General features: G+C 29.0%; 1 protein-coding gene across 1 annotated transcript in view; it reads right to left on the bottom strand.

Annotated features, from left to right (window-relative positions):
- The window catches only part of LOC107449487 (protein turtle), a 94,881-nt gene that overhangs the window by 14,873 nt on the left and 60,760 nt on the right, over positions 1-19,248 (bottom strand). The window contains exons 6-8 of the mRNA XM_087167469.1: positions 13,836-14,126; positions 6,416-6,703; positions 2,560-2,859 (exon numbers count right to left, since the gene is read on the bottom strand). Of these exons, the coding sequence (XP_087023595.1) occupies positions 2,560-2,859; positions 6,416-6,703; positions 13,836-14,126 (879 nt within the window). The remainder of the gene's footprint in view (positions 1-2,559; positions 2,860-6,415; positions 6,704-13,835; positions 14,127-19,248) is intronic.

Genomic DNA, 19,248 nt, shown 5'->3' with positions numbered 1-19,248 from the left:
CAGTTATCACAATGTCATAAAGACTTAAATACTATCATTTAAGAAAGTTTTTTCAAAGAATGTGTTTTGTGACAAGCGTGTCTCTTTATTTTATTTTCATTAAATAACACATAAAATATTTATTTTCATCTTATTCATGAAACTATACCTAAACTTTTAACCGCACACAATTTATGTTTAAATTTAAATGAATAAAATAATTGTATTACTGATATTAATTAATAGATTTGTTATAGTTTTTCAGAGACATTTCATTTAATAATTTTTTTCGGGAAACTATTCTAAATAATGAACTGTAAATTTTCTTCTAGTTGCTTTTACGATTTGAGAAAAAAAGGGGCCAAATAACATTTCTTCCTTCCAGCTAGGAAGTAATTCTGTTTATGCATGAATTTGATAAATAATTTATATTGAATTTGATATATATCTTGATATATTTCGTTAATTTATATATTATCAAAATTTAATAAATTTAAATAAAAAACAGTTTCTAATGCTACCTATCTAAATTATCTATGAAATTTGATTTAAATATTATCTGAATTATACAATACATTAGCTCCAAGCATGTTTAAATTAATAATAAGATAAGTGCGTAAGTTAAAATAAATCCATTGTATTTATTTTTAAAAATTTTTAACCATAAATAGAGTGTTTAGATACCATAAATATAAGAAGAATAAATATAGAGAGAATTAACCATAAATATACATGACAAAACTTAGCGTAAATTTAGACACGTTGTGTCTAAATTAATGTAAATAAGCTTATACGTACGTCTAGATTTTATTCGCACTGAAAATATCTATAAGTCCTTATACCTGAAAATATTTAAATTGTAACTATTACAAATATAATGGTAGGATATTAGTTACAAGTGTGGTGTTTTTCATATTGGGTCTGAATTATATTTTACGATATAAACTCAAGAAAGGAAACCCTCATATATAATAACACATTGTAAAGTGCAATTGCTACAAGTATAATTGTAGAATTATGCTTATGATGAGTGGGATTTTTCACAACAGTTCTAAATTTACACCAATTAGCTAATAGTGTAAAATATCCCACTGAAACGTGTATAAAACTGGCCAATATAAACTGAAACGTGTATAAAACTGGCCAATATAAAATCACTATTTAAAGTGTGTTTACGCTTTTGGAACTTGTTTACCTGACAGATATTCCCTTGGAAGTAATAATTTTAATATATATATATATATATATATATATATATATATATATATATATATATATATATATATATATATATATATATATATATATATATATATATATATATATATATATATATATATATATATATATATATATATATATATATATATATATATATATATATATATGTATATATATTTAAGAATAGAAGCCGAATGATTTATTTCTTCTACCTGTTCAGTTGAATGTTACTGATTTAATGAAATTTGCTCTTGAGCTCAAATTTATTAAAATATTCTTAAGCACAATTGGTATTTGTAAATGAATTAGTTTTTATTTGAAAATAAATTAGTTTTAAAAGAAATTACTTTGAAAAAATAAACTGAAATGAAATTACTTCTTATTCTCGTAGCATTTTTTTAATTTAATTTAAATTGCACCTGTTTTCAAATCTCGCAAATTCGAATTAATTCAAATGAAAGTGAAAGAAAGTATATAGTTAATAGAAATATATTCATGGGTTGCATTTCCAATTATAGTCAGCTTTGCTTTAAATTTCAACTTAATATCGTTGCCAATTTTTATTCAAATGCTTATATATTTCATTTATCTTCAAATAATTGTCATTAAAAATAATAATAAAAAAAAATATAAACCAATCAATAAAAACTCATTACCAAGTTATTAAGTTCTCCTTCTCGAATTACCGCAGCACTTGAGCCTAGCTCAGAAAATTTTCTTAAGAAATTATAATATTTTATTTTTTGTTAAATAGAAATAGATTAGATTTATTTCAATCATAATGATTGTGCTTAAATTAATAATAAAATTCATAAATGTGAACGAAACAAAATAATTTTTTTCACATTAATTTTAAGCTAACTTGAGTAAACAAGGCATTTCATTATATTAAAAGCAGTTTTTTTTAAAAATGATTTTCAAATATGCCGAAAAAGATATAGAGACCTCAAAAGATGAATTAAACTAGAGCGTCTCTTCTGTGTCCATTTATCTTCATGTTTTTCCCAAAACAATTTTATACTTTTTTACTTATTCAAATAGACATAATTTTAATATCCTTTTTAATATCCTTCGCAAAGTATATCCTAAAGTATAAAACGATAAAACATACTTTGGGATATTTGCGTAAAGTGTAGTACAATTTTATTTTTTGATTTTTTTTTATATATGTTTATTTTAACTTTTTTAAATCATATCTAATCTGCATCCTCTTGAAATATAAAACAATAACAAAAAATTTAAAAAAATAAAATAAAATAAATTTAAAAAATAATTAATAAAAATTAGGCTAATACTAAAATGAAACTAATTAAAATAATAATGTAATAAATTACCAAGCAAATAATAAAGAATTTTTACCTGTTCTTTTTTCAGCTGGTAATGCAGTTGAAGCTACAAGAGCTACTGAATTACTTTTTCCTTTTATATTTGATGAATAAATGACTAAGACGTAGGAAGTCCCTGGAATTAATCCATCCACATGGAAACTTGGCTTTTCCAGTTTTGTAAGGTTTGCGGTAATGTGTTCGGCAATAGAGTCATAAGCTTCCAAATGAAATGATTGTTGAAGACTCCCATTATAACCAGCCTCACAATCAATGGTGAGAGATGAGCTAGTTTGATTAATTATAGTGCAATCGTGCGGTGGCTCTGGTTCCCCTTAAATAAAGAAAGGAAATACTCATTATACTTATACGAGAAAACAAGTTATTGGCTGTCTTATCCAATGAAAGTATTAGTATTATTTTAGTTGAAAAGTTCCGTGAATGCTTGTAGTCCATATTTTTGTAACTTTATTTCCAGAGAATTTAATTTGCCAATTACAGATATTTAAAAAATAAATTAAATTTCCTCAAATAGTTTAACATTAATAGAAATATTATACATTAATAAAATATTAATGTTAATATTATAAAGATATTAACATTAATAAAAATATTTTAGAGGAAATTTTTTTTTCGTTCTAAAATATAAATTAAAAAATTTGAGATTCTCCAGAAGCAGAAAAAAAGAGTACATAAATATCTATGAAACATATACAATTATTTTATGGAACGTAATAATACCTTTTTGTGTTGTAACAAACTAATTTGAATTACATAAAATATGTATTTCAGAATTTGAGGCATCATTAATATCGAAAATAAGAGTTTTGACTACCTAGTACATAGATGAAATTAAGAGAAACGTTTCTCCATCTAAATGGGGCATTTTACAAATGCAAACTCAAACGCTTTCAACATAATTTATTCGTGCAGTTCTAAATTTAAAATTTCACAAGAAATTTTTGCAATACATTTCAAGCTAAACTTTATCCCATTAAAACCGGGAAAGTAAACTAAGGCAACATCAACTTAATTCATATGAAATATAAGCGTTTTTCTTCCATTTTCGTACAGAGGCAGATTAATTTTGCTCTTATGAAATTATTTTATTAAAACGATCTGCTATAAATGTGCAACATTAACAACCAACATAACAACAAATCTTAAATTTACATGAATTCCGTTCCATTTATACACATTATGTTTATTAATGTACAGTGTGTAAAATAAAAGCAGACCACCCTTAATAACTTTTTATCGAATAATCGGATCCTCATATTCTAGTTTTCATCCTTAATGGTTTGAAGAGGAGACTTTAACTATGCTAATTTATTAGTGCAGACGATATTTAAAGTAACGAAATCAAGCACAGAAACGTATTTTATCTGAATAAACATACCGTTTCCAACTCGGATATTTGACCAAAATATGGGGAGTAGCCGAAATCTGCGAAATATGATCCCAATAGTTTGGTCAAGATACCGGTTCAAAGTTTGAACCCCTTCATGTTAATTTTACTTTTTGTGTATTTCGCTATACCTCGAAAATTTTTAAAGCTAATTCGAAAAATTTTGCAAACAATTATAACATTTATTTAGCCATAGATAATTCTATACAAAAGCATCTTTAAGTAAGTATTCGCTATTTTTTAATAGTTTATTTTATAATAGTCGAAAACATTGAATTATAAAGTATATAACTTTTTACATAATTTAGAAAAATGTATTTTTACATGACAAAACACAAAATTTGACCAAAATCGGTCGAATAGTTCCTGAGAAATTGATTTTTAAAAATACGACTTTTTCAAAATTCGATTTCTCAAAATTGATTCTTCCGATTTCGCTAATATTTTGTATTTCACCATTTATAATTATACTATTTAAAATGATGACAATAAATCGTAGACCTAATAAATCAAAATTTTTTTGACTATTATTAAACAAAATTATAAAAAATAATAAATGTGCACTTAAAATCATATTTTGTATGGAAATATCTCGGTATAAATAAATTTTATATTGGTGGGTGACAAAATTTTTTAATTTGCTAAACAATTTGTCGAGATATATGGCGAAATATTTAAAAACCAAAATTAACATTACGAGGTCCAGATTTTAAACCATTTACTGACAAAACTATTGGGAGCATTTACAGAGCGTAAAGTAAAAAGAACGTGTCACCCTTAATAACTTTTGATTTAATAGTCGGAACTTCACGTTCTAGTACAACACGCATTAATGTATATAGCAAAATAACGCTAATATTATTCAAATGATGTAATTATTCTATTGGATCAATCAATGATTCAAAAATGTTTACTCTACTTTACATTCTTTACATACTCTACAGTGAGAAAAATATGGTTGAAATTGCCATAATTATGGTACAATTTATCGTGTTTCCAAAATGCTTGATAATTTTTACCGAAACACTTTGGCAATGATTTTGATAATGATAATGAATGGTAATGGGAGAAAATGGATTTATAATGTCTGATAAATTAAGTAATTTAGTCTTGATACTTAGATCACGGCATACGAAATCATTTATTTGGAAAAATTAATTTCCACTTTTGTATATTTTACTAAATGAGTGTTAATAAGAATTATAACTTTGAAAACAGGATTTTTCATTAAACTGCAGCCATGGGAAAAGAAATATTACCAAATGAATGATTTAGTTACTGCTTATTTTGATTTTACTAGAATTTTTTTCCACAAATGTCATTACCATAAATTTTACCAGATTTTTTTCTCCGTGTCCAGATTCTGTTATCTTCCAAAATCCCTACTCTATCTAATATTTTCACCAAATTACTTTACTATATATTTTTTTATTTTTTTTTGTTGTTGCTGAAACAGAATTATTTTCTTTAATTAAAAAAAAACATTTCATTTTAGTCAAGGTTTTTTTATTAAATGAAAAAGTTTACTTTCAAAAGAAAACATTCTAATGTCTTCAAAATTAATTGAGTTTATTTTCTTCCAATTCAAAAGATTTTGTTCGGCATTAAAAATTTTCTCAATTTTGAAGCTAATACAAAGAATAAATTGAAGGCATCATATTGATGGAAAAAGCCCTTAAAATTTTCCAATGCTCTATTATATTTAATAAATAATGTTTACTGAAAAGAATTTTATTAGAAAACATGAATAATTTATCAGCAATTTAAAATACCTACATGTTCACAGCAACAAAAATAATTTGCTCATCATTATGACTTGGGTGCGGCTTAGAGGCGTCAAAATGATCATTAAATTTCCTTGTAAGTTTCCGTTTGAATAAAAATATTACCTCAAATAATAATCGAGTGCACTAATCTCACATTTCTGATTTTATATTTAAATAGATTTTTTCAGCTTAAATATAATAATAAAAATAATCATCGACCATTCTCTTAGATATCGCTTTCAAAACAACTTTAACACACTGAATATGTTTAATTTCCTTTTTTTTAAAATTAACATTTTTAATGATTATAAACTATTGTTATTAGAGGGCATACAACTTCCGAATTTAAAAGAAATTTTTGATGACATATTTCTTTCCAGAACTTAGAAACAGTTTTTACGTAGATAACTTTTCAGGTTAATAAAAAGAACTCCTCTTTTACAAATATTAGGTATGATACATAGTTATAAATAAAATACATACCAGAGGGGTACTATTTTTATAGTACAAGGTTCCTTTTGATGGCCTATTAAATGATTATAAACTATAGTTATTAGAGGGCATACAACATCCGAATTTAAAAGAAACTTTTAATGATATTGTTTCTTTCTGGAACATAGAAAGAGTTTTTACATAGATAACTTTTCTTGTTAATAAAAAGAACTCCTCTTTTACAAATATTAGATATGATACATAGTTATAAATAAAATACATACCAGCGGGAACTATTTTTATAGTGCATGGTTCTTTTTGATGACCTATTGAATTTTTTGTCCAACACAGCAATGTACCATATCCAGACATTCTTTGATGTGAGAAAATAAAATGTTTCTTAGACGCATTCATTGTCCAATTTTGAAGAATTTTTATTTCACCAGAACTATTAAAAGACCATTTATAAGACACTTCACGAGGACTTGCATCAATATCGCAAGTAACATTAGCAGTTTCCAGTGGAGTTATACCGTAAATTTTTGCTGAACGATGGTTGCAAACAGGTGTAACTGAAAAAAAAACATCCAAAATTTATTCAGTTTACTAAATTTACACTCCGATAATAGTCGAATCCAATCAAAGTTTTCATATACGATAATAGTTTTCATTGCTTGCACACAAATGAATAATAATTATAGGAAGGTGTCTAAACTTTACTACTTTTAAGATTTATATTTTTATCAGTTATAATTATATTTGAAATATTTTAACAATATTATACCACTGTTAAGCTACTTACATTATTTTTTGTAACTATTTGAGCAATAAGTACTAAAAAAAAATGTTTTTGCAAGGTCTGCCAGTGGTACCATTTAACATACCTGTTTGCATAAACGTAGCACTTTGTCCCGATATCGCATCAACCTCAAAAATTTAGAATATTTATTCTTAAGTAGCTAAGTAAACCATGTAAAGCACAACACAGTGAAATTTTTGATCTGTTAAAATCATAGTGACAGGATTATAATCCTATAAAATGTAAATTGAACATGATGCACTACAACGTACAAGCATGAGATTTATAAGTGCTGCTTGGTAATACTACTTTTTTTTGGAATCTGAAACATAATTTCTTCTTTGGTTTTAGAAATGAAGAAATTAGTCAAATAGAAGACTTCAAGACAGAAGGTACAGGGGAAGATCGGTCTGTCAAATGATGCTGCTAATCAATAATTACTTGATCAATATTTAGCTAACCAGAGGGCATATCACTTATTAGTTAGATGTTTTTTATTCAATTTTCATTAAACAGGGAGAATAAAATTTATCATAAGGATATTAAATATGTTTGAATTTACTGAAATGGTTTCCTTCCGATTGAATCATGCATAGATTGAGCTTTTCTGCTGTCAAGGACGCAGTTTAATTAAAAATTGATGTAATGGAATATTTAAGTAATATTTAATGGAATAATAAGTTTCACTAACAAGATGAGAAATTCAGTAATACGAGAAAGTTCATCCCCTTGTCAAAGCCCCTTTTTGACAGTTTATGTGTCGTACAGTAAAAAGGAATTGAAAATCAACCTGTTCAAAAGTTGAGATTGATACTTTGTTCCGAAAACATACCTATATGATTTAGGACAGCACTCGAGGTACGGTTTAGGCACTTACACAACATTTTAAAAAAGTTTTATTCCAAGCCTCAAACAACAGTCAGCTAACGAAGAAAATAGTAGATCATAACAGAATATGTTGTTAATAATTAGACATAATGTATTGAAAAATTTGTACCTTACTGTATTATTACTATGACGATTAATACAAATAAGAACTTAACACAAGTAAACAGTGTCTTTTGTCTTCGAAATGGATCTTAATGTCAAAAAAGCTTCCTAATTTAACAGCTAGAGTGTTCTGTATACAATATTTCTTCTGTAATCAGAGGCGATGCGATTTAGGCAATTTTTTTTCTCTAAATATCATCTCAAATAAAATACGTTTTCCTTAAATTGAATAATAATATTTTTTCATACTATGAAGAATAATCGAAATCGACGAGTAAATTAATTGAGACTATTTTAAATATTATTAAAATAAGTAATAAAATAAAATCACCAATAATAATTATTTTTCTCTAAGTAATCCTTTAAGTTAAATGAATTTTAAATTTTTGAGAAAAAATATTTTATAATAATTTTACAAATCGTTACAGAATTGATGAATGTATAATAGTAAGGGTGAAGTACACATGGAGATAAATTGGTTTTGAGTTGTCCAGATTTTCTACAAAAATTTCGACTAAGTAGTTTAGTACACTTTTTATCTAGTTTTTTTTCTTTATTTTGATGTAATCTTTTTTTCTTTTAGGATCACGTATTGCTGTAGGTATTTCGAAGTTTTGAGCAATACTAATTAGTTCCTCAGTAATACAGTCTTTAAAACAAAACTCATTTCATTGATTTTTCCTTCTTTTCGAAAGCACACAACGATAAAAGAAAAAAAAACAATATTGGAACAATTAGGAATCATTCATTTTTGACCTTCTTCTAACAGCTGGGGCATGTATGCTCTAAAAAAATATACCTTGACGAAAGTTCTCGAAGTACAGTACATTGATGGTTTTTTTTTTCTTTGTTTCTACGTAGTCCTGGATCATACTGAACTTCTGCGGAAAAATATGAGTTGAGTAAACTTTTTTAGAAATGTTTAGCTGGTGTCTCGGAAAATATTTTGGGCTTGGTTGGACATTCACCACCTGGTACATTTTATAGCTATGACTCCATCAAATATGACAGTTGTTCGATCAAAAAACTTCTAATATTTATACTTATAATTGATCGATTTGCTTAAATATTGGGTCAGTGTGCTCTAATTACTATGTATAACTACGATGACATTGATAGCAACATTTAGGACTTGCCAAAAACATCACATGATTCTAATCACCTTGGATTATAAATGCTAAACGAATTTAGTGTTTTTCAATTGCATTTCACACGAAGATTCCCATTAATTTTAATTAAAAAAAATAAATATTGGAAAAAAGGATATTTTTTAACAACCAGATCCTTTATATAAACTATTACTTGTAAGGTAATAATCAGTGCATTAAAATGCAGATCATTAACACATTCAATTATATTTAACAGTGGCTTAATAACCATTCCCTGAGTAATTTGAAAAAACTATAAACTGTCCGTAAATCAGTACAGAACAACAATACGAAATCGTGAACAAATCTGAAAGACTTTTACCAACTATCAACTACTAACAACCAACTAACAACTTTTTTAAACAAAACTAATCCCAAATTTTAAATTTATTCATGCCCTTGTTGATGGCTTTACAGATAAAGCAATGCACGTTTATAGTAATCCATTCCATAAAAGTAACGATTTACTCTGTTTACAATAATTTCGTTTTTGTCGAGTTCAGTTCGTTATGGTTAAAATTTATCACGATTAAGCGATTTTCTTCGGTACTTATCATTTTCAAAGGCCAATAAGACACTTCTTTTCACATTATCTACATGAAAACACCAGAGCATTAATGTTGTTTTATTAGGTACAAATTATACTAACTGTTTGTATATTGGTATATTTGGTATTGAGTTAAATTGCACCAATTACCATAATACCTAAAGTGCCGATTACCAAAATTAACTAAGCACCATTGGTGTCAATAATATTATGTCATATTTTATTTTCCTCCTGAACGAATTAATGCCATTTTTCCAGTAATTTTTCTTTTCCGCACTTTGTTTATATTAGTAGCTTATGTTTTAATGAGTAACTATTGCCAACATTATTCAAACTTCATTGGCAAAAATAATAGTATAGCGATTTTTTTTTACTTTTCTTCTAAATGAGTTATTACCATTTCCCCATTCATTTTGCATTTTAGTGCAGTTTACTATGCTACTGGCCATTAAAATTGCTACACCACGTAGGAATGCAAGTAACAGAATGATATTTATTGGACACATACATTATAGTTGGAAAAACAAGTGATTAAAATTTCAGGATATTTGGATGTATAGATGCTGAAGAATTAATATTCATAGCTGCCTCCCCTGGCAGAAATAACATCCATTGTTCTCCTGGGTATCGAGTCGAACAAAGATTTGATAGCATGGAAAGGAACAGCATTCCAGCAGCTTCAACATTATGCTCCAATTCATCGAACGTAGTAACTGACGAGTGACGGCGTGCCAGTCGTTCGACAACCTTTTACCAGACGTTTTCAATTGGTGAGACATCTGGAGAACGTGCTGGCCAGGGCAACAGGCGAACGTGTTTTGTGTCAAGGAAGTTCAGGACAGTGCGGGCAACACGAGGTCGTGCATTGTCCTGCTGAAACGTAGCGTTCTGGAGGCCTCGAAGATAAGGCAGAGCAACAGGCGCTAACACATCCGAAATGTACCGGCTGATGTTCAAAGTGTAGTCAATGTAAATAAGAGGTGATTTAGACGTGTATCCAGTGGTACCCCATACCGTTACTCCAGGTAACGTAGGTCAGTATGGCGGTGCCGAATGCAAGCTGAAAATGGTAGTTCTCCACTATGTCGCCAAATACTCATGTGGCCATCATGACAGTGTAAACAGAACCTGGATTTGTTTGAAAAGATGACGTCATGATATCCCTGCATCCAGGTTCGTCGTTGATCACACCATTGGAGGCACTCCTGTCTGTGATGCAGCGTCAAGGGTACCCGAAGCCATGGTAGGCGTGCAGACAGTCCATGCTGCTGCAAACGTCGTTAAACTGTTTGTGCTGACGCTTGTTGTCTTTCGAATGACCCCATTTGTTGACTCAGGTTTCGTGACGTAGCTGTACGATCCCTTAAGGCCATGTGGATAACATGCCTGTCTTCTCGACTGTTAGTCATGGAGGGCAGCCGAGACATCACTGTCTCTATTTTGAAAATCGTCTGCAGTTTCAATCATACTTTAGCGCTATCTCTAAGCCATTGAAAATATTCTATTTTATAAATGTCCATCCTGAACGATTTAATTGAAATTTTTGAAGGATTTCCAGAATCTGAGGCTAAAATTGCTCTTTCAACAACTGTCCAAGTCTTAGAAAGATAGAAAAAACGGTTCTGGATAAAAGATACACACACGCACAAACTCTTAGTTTTATAATTATGGACGTAGACGTCTGTCTCTATTGCTTGAGAATCCGTTTCTTTTGTCACCAAACTGTGTAAAGGATTAGGTAGCATATTAAATGGGTAAATGTTGCAAAATATATTTAAACATTGCGATTATCCTTGCATCTAAGCTTTCAGTTTCTTAAAAAGCTCACTTTTATTTTATAATTTTACAACCGTCGTTGAACAGCCGACCCAATTTTGGGTTTACGACTACTAATGTTCAACTCCGCAGCCCTGTAATTTTGAACCCAAGCCAGAAGACAAGGAAACTCATGGATCAGTACCCCAGGGGTATGATTTGTCATGGGAACATGGAGGGCATTGTGACTCGACAGACTTAACACCAGTCACCATTTACTACACGGGGAGTTTTTAGCCGACGGGGAACAAACTCACGTCCTCTTGGACATGAGCCCAGCGCCCTCCCAACCAGGCTATTCCGGACCTTTAAAAAGCTATTTGAGAGTAATAAAATTTTCGATAAAAGCAGTGTTTTCTAATATTTCCCAGAATATATTTGATATCATGCAGTGATAATGCAATCAGGCAAAACTGTTTTTACTTAATACGCTCAACCGTGCCCAATCTAAAAGTTTGAAGTTAAAAGTTTAGTGCAATAATTTTATCAACTTATTAATTGAACTGATCAAAGAAATGATAAGTTATCGTCTTACTGATTGACAATATGCTTGTTCTTTATATGCTTGTTGTATATTTTTTTTTACTCCTGAGGATGTTTGTAATCGCATGATTCCCAGATGTAAAAAAAAGAAGAAAAAAACAATCAATGGTTCTTGATTCAATACGATAGAGGAAATACGGACTGAATTTTCAGCACTTTATCTAGCAGATGCAATTCACATATACTTTTTCTATCTGAATGAATCATATTTCTGAGTTGTCGCAGTGTCATGAAAATCGTCTAAGTACAAAAAATATCCCGATGTTAAAAATTTTACTAATTCTCTAAAGAGCATCTCCAATTGGACAGTTTTATATTCTGATTTACATCCACTTTTTTCTAAGCTAAAGAAACATTTTATTGAGGTTGAAATATCTTTTTAAACCTGAAAAGATGAATTCTAAGTACTATTCTTCATTTATTGATTCCATTCACAATATAAACATAGTTTCAACGAACTTTCCTTTGACTTCCCGTATAGTTTTCCCCCTTGTATAAAACCAACTTTAACACATAACTTAAAACAATAAGTATTTAATAACCAAATATTTATAAAATTCTTTTAATTTTTAAATAAATTAATATATAAATGAAATTTATTAATGATATTCATTAAATGATATTTATTGATGATATTTATAAATTATTTTAATTAAATTGATATTTATTAATTATTTTAAATAAATTAACATATAGATGATTAATAAATTGATAAAATGACTACATCCGAGTTAATAGGAAATGATAATATTTAATCTAATTAGATATTATGTTAAAAAATTGCTTCTTTCTAGATTTCGTCTCTTATTAAAACGATATTATTTGGAATTTTAAGTCTAAAAAACAGTTTATAAAAACTTTTAGACAGCTGTGAATATTTTTTACGTGTCATGGGGAGCAGAATCACGATATTTTTCGATATCATTCGCACCATTATTTAACGTATAAATAGCAATTAGGGTATACTAACTCATTTTTTAAGACATCGATCAAATAGGAACATAGACAGTAGCAGTTCTGTATTAAAAATCTGTCATCATTGTTAATGCCATAACTGAAAATGTACCTGGTGATGAATGTCCACCCAAGTCTAGAATACTTTTAAGGACCTCTATCTATATTCTGTGAGGTTCTGGAAAAAAAATCTTCCTACATAAACTTTTCAGCAGAAGTGCAGTCACGTACTTGACTAATAGTAAAAAATAAAAATAAAATGATTTGTTGTTTTCCCCAACTTTTAAATTTTTTTTAATATAATTTAAGAAATATTTATTAAATAATCGGTTTATTTTTTTAAAAAAAACACAATTTTTTATTGGTTCCCAATTATTTACATACTTAACATATGTTTTTAAGAAATACTACCACAGTTAAAAAAGGGAGTAAAAGGTTAAAAAATAATATTTAAAACAAAACCTAAGCAGAAATAGGAAAATTTAAATAAATAAAGAAGAACCTGAAAACATGCATAATTTATTTTTTACACGAAAAATAAAAGGCATAAACAGGGAAAAAAATAGCATAAAATCAACCTGCAAAATTTATAATAATAATGTAACACTTAGCAATGTAATGTAACACTTAACAATGTATCAATAGTTTTAATAATTTTAAGTATCCATACATATTTATACTCCCAAATGAATATTCCACATCTCAATTTCAGAATATGTGATTATAATACGCTTTTTAAATAAACGCATGCGCAAACACTTTTTAAAACACATCTGCATAAATATCATAGTCAGATTTCATTATGCACTTACATCTAATAATAATAATAATTTTCCGAGGAATAATACTCCAACAGTTATATAAAGGATATACGATAAAGGCAGGATTGATATCCAAAACGAACTTACATTGAACCTTTAGATGTAGGTAATTGCTTGAACCTTGGCCTATCGTATTGGAAGCGAAGCATCTATATTTCCCTCTATGCTCTCTCTTAACATTCTGGAGCTCTAATGTTTGGTTAGTTATCACAATGCCATTAGTTTTATTAGGTACTAGTGATTTGTCTTCGAATTGCCAGGCAACTTCAAATATCCATGGATTTGCCCAAATGCTACACTCCATCGATAATCTCGCACCTTCTTTGATTCCTCCTTTGTTGATGTTAGATCCATAAGTAAGGTTTACTAGTGGTGCAACTGTAATATATGAAATATACATGATTTAAGGAAGGAATAAATATGGTAAGTCTTATTACAGTGCAATAAAGTAAATAGGGCAGTGCTATTAAGTCATGATCAGATTGAGATTTTGAATTACTAGAATCTTGTTCTTTAAATTACAGGAGTGAGAAAATTACCGATTTTCGGTTTCTATTGCCAATATGTCTTGCATACTGATGGCTTAAACTAATTAAGATATGTAGAACAATTTTTTAGACAAAATTAAATTGCAAAATGAATAAACAGTGCTGTTACATCTTGGTCAGAGTACGATTCCTACAATAAATCATGGCATTTTTTTTTTAAATATTTCTATTGAATTATTAATGGGATAAATAAGATGTGTTAACAGTTTTCAAAACGAATTACATAATAATAAATAAAAGTGAGTAATCAGATACAAGTAAGTAATCAGATACAAATCTGATATTAGATCAATTTAGATACCAAAATATTAAAAATATCATTGACAATTTCTCTAAAAAAAGGGCATAAAAATAATTGGGATTGTTATACTAGTCAAAAACAAAACATTTGATATAAATTATTTACCACTCAGTTTCGAATATTAATTTATATTCTGTACAATACCGTAAAAATGAAATAGCAAAAAATTCTTGAATTTTTCTTACGTTTTTCAAGAAATATATTTTTACAACTTAAACAATAAAGGAGAAAAAAAGGCAGTAACACCAAGCTTAATATTTGCACTTATCTACTTAAAAGATTTAAAGCAAACCTTCATTCTCTGATTCACTTGATAGATGTTCTTCACTTGATAGAAGTTCATACATTATAATCCTAAATAAAAGTATTAAAAATCATTTCGAACCATAAAATTTCACCCTTTAACAGTTAAAGGAGGAATTTCATGATTCAAAATGATTTGTAATACTTTTATTCCCATCAAAGTTTTTATCTTGGGAACACAACACCAGTAGCCGATAATAAAAGTTAATTTGATTCAATCACAACCATCCTGCTTTCAAATAAATTTTTTTTAACCATTCATGTATTACTGTCAGATTGCGCAGATTTCATACTTTCATAAAATATCATATTAGTTTGAAGTTCATTAAGTGTTATTAAGTATATATTTTTACTAAGCAAATATTGCTAAATATGCTCTTCTTTCAAGTTAAACAAAATATTGTTACTTATTGATTTTTGATTTCAACAGTCCTAAAAACGTGATAAAAAATTATTCAAAGAATACAAATAAATTCCAAATAATTTATTACATTATTTTAATTAAAGATATTAAAAAAGCAGTTATGAAGTTTAAAGAAAATCAAATCATTTTCCTCTGTATTTTCTCTTGATCTTAAAAAAGACAATTTTTTTTTATTTGATGACTGCCTCTTTTCTGTTTCTGCAAAGTCAGCAAATTTAAAGAACTTATATTGCTTTTTTAAGCTTTTTTCCTTCATAAAATGTGAAAACTAGTTTCATTTTGATGTCTATTCTTAAAAAGGGAAACATTTCAAATACAAATTTTTTATACATACCAAGATGAAAAATGTATTCGACCATTTGTGATATTTTAAAAGCTAAGTTTTCAAATAATATTTAGGTGTATGGGCAAAGTCAATTTATCTTTCCTTTTTTTTCTCTCATGCAATTACATGCAATTTAAATTGATACAGACAACATGCAATCACTTACACGCAATTTAAATTGATACAGAAATTACTAACGCTGCCGTTTCCGACAAACATAGAGTTTTCTTTACCTGCTTAACGACTCTGCTAAGCTTTAAAACAATAATAATCTATTCAGGTTAATACTTTTAAATTTCTAGTTTGGCCAGGATAGCCCAGTTTTTATTTAATTTTATAACCATCGTTGAACAGCCAATAAAATTTTGTGCTTACGACAACTATTGAACTGCCTTGGAATTTTGAACCCAATCCAGAAGACAAGGGAACTACTGGATCAAGTAATGAGAGAAATTTGCATTCAGGGAGGAGTTTTTTGATGGAATTCATCAGCATTTGCATTAAATGGAAAGGAAACCTCCGAAAACCTCCCACGGATAGCCGCCTGAAGGCAAAGGGACTGTATGCCATGATTACTGAGGATATTTTACGTCAGCTGTGTGGTCAGCGCGTGCCGGGCGCGGAATACGCATCGACCAGCCATTGCTGGTCGATGCGATTCGAAACCAGGTAGCCTCATTAGAGGGCAGACGATCTATCCTCCGAGCCACCACGTCTCCGCATAGCTTGGTCGGTAGGACATTTGACATGTGATTGTGAGAACGAGAGTTCGAATCCTGTCGGCCGAAGAATCACCATGTATTAAAAGGTAGCTGACGCACGTTAAATCTGACAAGATCACAAAGTCCTCCGCAGGGCTCGAAAAAACTCAGAAATTTTACCCGTCCCCGAGGACGGCTTGTCCAACAATGTACCCGTCTTTCTTTGAAACTAACCCGTAGCTTCTAAGTAAATAAAATATTATTTTTTCTTATTTATTACAAACATTTATGTAAATTACACAATGAATTAGTAGCTACTAGGATTACATTATACAGTAATAAAAGAAATACTATGTTACAAATAGTAAAACCTAGTATTTCTTTTATGAAATAATTTATTTCTTTCATGAAATAATTTATTTCTTTTATGAAATAATTTAAATGACAAAGGTCAAGTTATCTGGAATGTCAATTTATCCAAGGGTACTGCGTTTTTTAAATGAATCAAATATGACGTTTGCCAGTTCCACAATCAAGTCTATGATTTACAGAGGTTTCTGCACAGAAATCTGAAAGGGGTTTTCCATTTAGGTGGATGTTCATAATTGCGTTTAACGCTTACGTAATGTGTTTTTTTGTAAGTTCATTGCTGAAAAGTCCCTTTCAACTGCTGCAGTACTCCCAGACGGAAAAAACATCAATCCACCATGCGCAGTATGTTGCTGTACGGGATTTGTATATTAGAGGATCATTTTAGAAGTGAGGAGCTAGACTCTTGTATAAATAACAAAAATTGAAAATGTATCACGATCATTAACGGGAAAATAGCCGTCCGCGCGGACGTCGGATTCGAGAAATTCGTTGTCCGCGGGAAAGTTTTGACATCCGAGGACGTGCGTACGGGCGGTTTTTCGAGCCCAGGTCCTCCAAGTTCCCCCAACAAACCAAAACCACTGGGGGTACAGAATTGAAGACTGATCGTTCACTGGTTTGGGTCAAAATTACGATCTGTGGATTAATGAATGGATGCAAGAATGGGCTCGACTTCTAAAACGGATAGTAGCGTGTGTGTGTGGATAAAGTTGCTTTCTTGGCCATAGATGACGTTACTGATAAGCAGGAAAAGTACCATCTACCTTAAACTTCACTTAGTTTTCCAAGCAAGCTTTCCGGCATGGCAAGCAGGCAATAGAACAACAACAACATTTCCAGGTTCAGTCAAATAGTAGTCATAAATTGTTTAAACTACAAGCGGAACACTATAATACTAAAATACTTTTAATGTACAAAACTGATGTACAAGAATTAATCAAAATAATGAAAAAAGCTATGAAAACAATATTTTTTTTAGCAACAAATGTTTTAAAGATCTTGCATGCCCTAACTGTTGACATAATCTGAATGATCATGCTTGCAAGCTTATAAAAATGGTGTCCAGAAATTTTGAAATCATCTTTTAGGATTGCAATATTTATGTTAAATTTTTTCTTCTTTTAATTATAGTGCTATCGAAGAATTAAATCAACTTTTAACTGTCCTATTCTCCTTTTGGTCCACGCAAAACTTGCATGGTTAAAAATGTCACCATTTCTATAGTTTCAAGCATGATCTTTCAAATTGAACCAACAGCTTCGCTATATAAATCTTCCAAGGTATTTGGTGTCAAAAGAAAAATTGTTTACATAGAGTTAGTATAGAATAGTTTTCGTTACTTTTCGCTCGTATGGTTGCTATTTGCCTTTAAAAATGGGGTCCTGTAATTTATGCTTTACTTTTATTAAAAAAAAAAGATTAATTTTCCTTTTCATTAAAAAAAAGGAACTTTTCGGCTGACCAAGCAAAGAACTAACGCAAGTAATATATAAACACATAGCAGAAAATAAATTTTTTTCCGTGCTTTAAATGCAAATTTTCAAATAATAAAAATTGAACTAAGTTAAATGAGAAGTCAATGATAAATTGCTGAAAACATTTTTAGAATCAAAAACAAAGTTGCAGTTGCAAGAAGAAGAAAAAAACAGCTAAAGTAAGTTTACCAGATTAATGAAGAAATTTTTCTGAAAATTAGAAGCTACGCCGACATTCTATAATTATGCGGATAGTTGTAAATTACTCAGTTTACCGGCCTTATCTTTGTGCATCTTGATGAACTTCATTTATAAATTATTTAATATGCAAATGTATATTATATTAAAATGTTATTTAAATTTGTTTAGATCATTACAAATTCGTGGTGAGAAAAATTTAGTTTATCTGCGTAAATAATATGATTTAAAAATGTTTTTACACCGTTAATGTATTTGTAAAACCTCATTAAATCCCCATGGAAAAGGTTACCACACAATGAAAGTAAACGTAATCCATAAAACTTATTAGATTCTTAAATAGTACAAATATGCAAATCCATTTAATAAAAGAAGCTTGTAACTTGCATTAAATGCTTGTAATGCTTGGCGTTCTCTGAGCAGCTATTTAACTCCTTCCCGAGTCATCGATGTTAGTATAATACTTTTATTATTTAAAGTACATAATCATATGCATATTTATGCTTGTGTGTGTTTAGATTTAACTGTTTATCAACTTACGCAGAAGTATTTATCTTTTTCACACATGCATATGGTACGATCTTCATTTTATTGTTTAGTTGGGAATTAGATAAATATATAAAAGTATTAAGTGAGTTAAAGCATGTAATTCTGTATAAACATTGCATATGTCGATAAATTTATAAATATTATTTTCTATTCATACTATTTTATTTTAAATAAGAGAAAAAGTCACATTATTTTTGTTTTCAGACATATTCAGATTTGAAAAGAAATATCGAAAACGATGCTGCACACAGTGTTCGAAATGGGCTCATTTTTTTCCCTTCTCTTTTTATTCAAACATCTAAAA

The sequence above is a fragment of the Parasteatoda tepidariorum genome, chromosome 7, assembly GCF_982258835.1.
Source record: "Parasteatoda tepidariorum strain Cologne lab strain chromosome 7, Ptep-v5.0, whole genome shotgun sequence".
In the NCBI taxonomy this organism is placed as follows: domain Eukaryota; kingdom Metazoa; phylum Arthropoda; class Arachnida; order Araneae; family Theridiidae; genus Parasteatoda; species Parasteatoda tepidariorum.
This window is presented reverse-complemented; position numbering and strand designations above follow the sequence as displayed.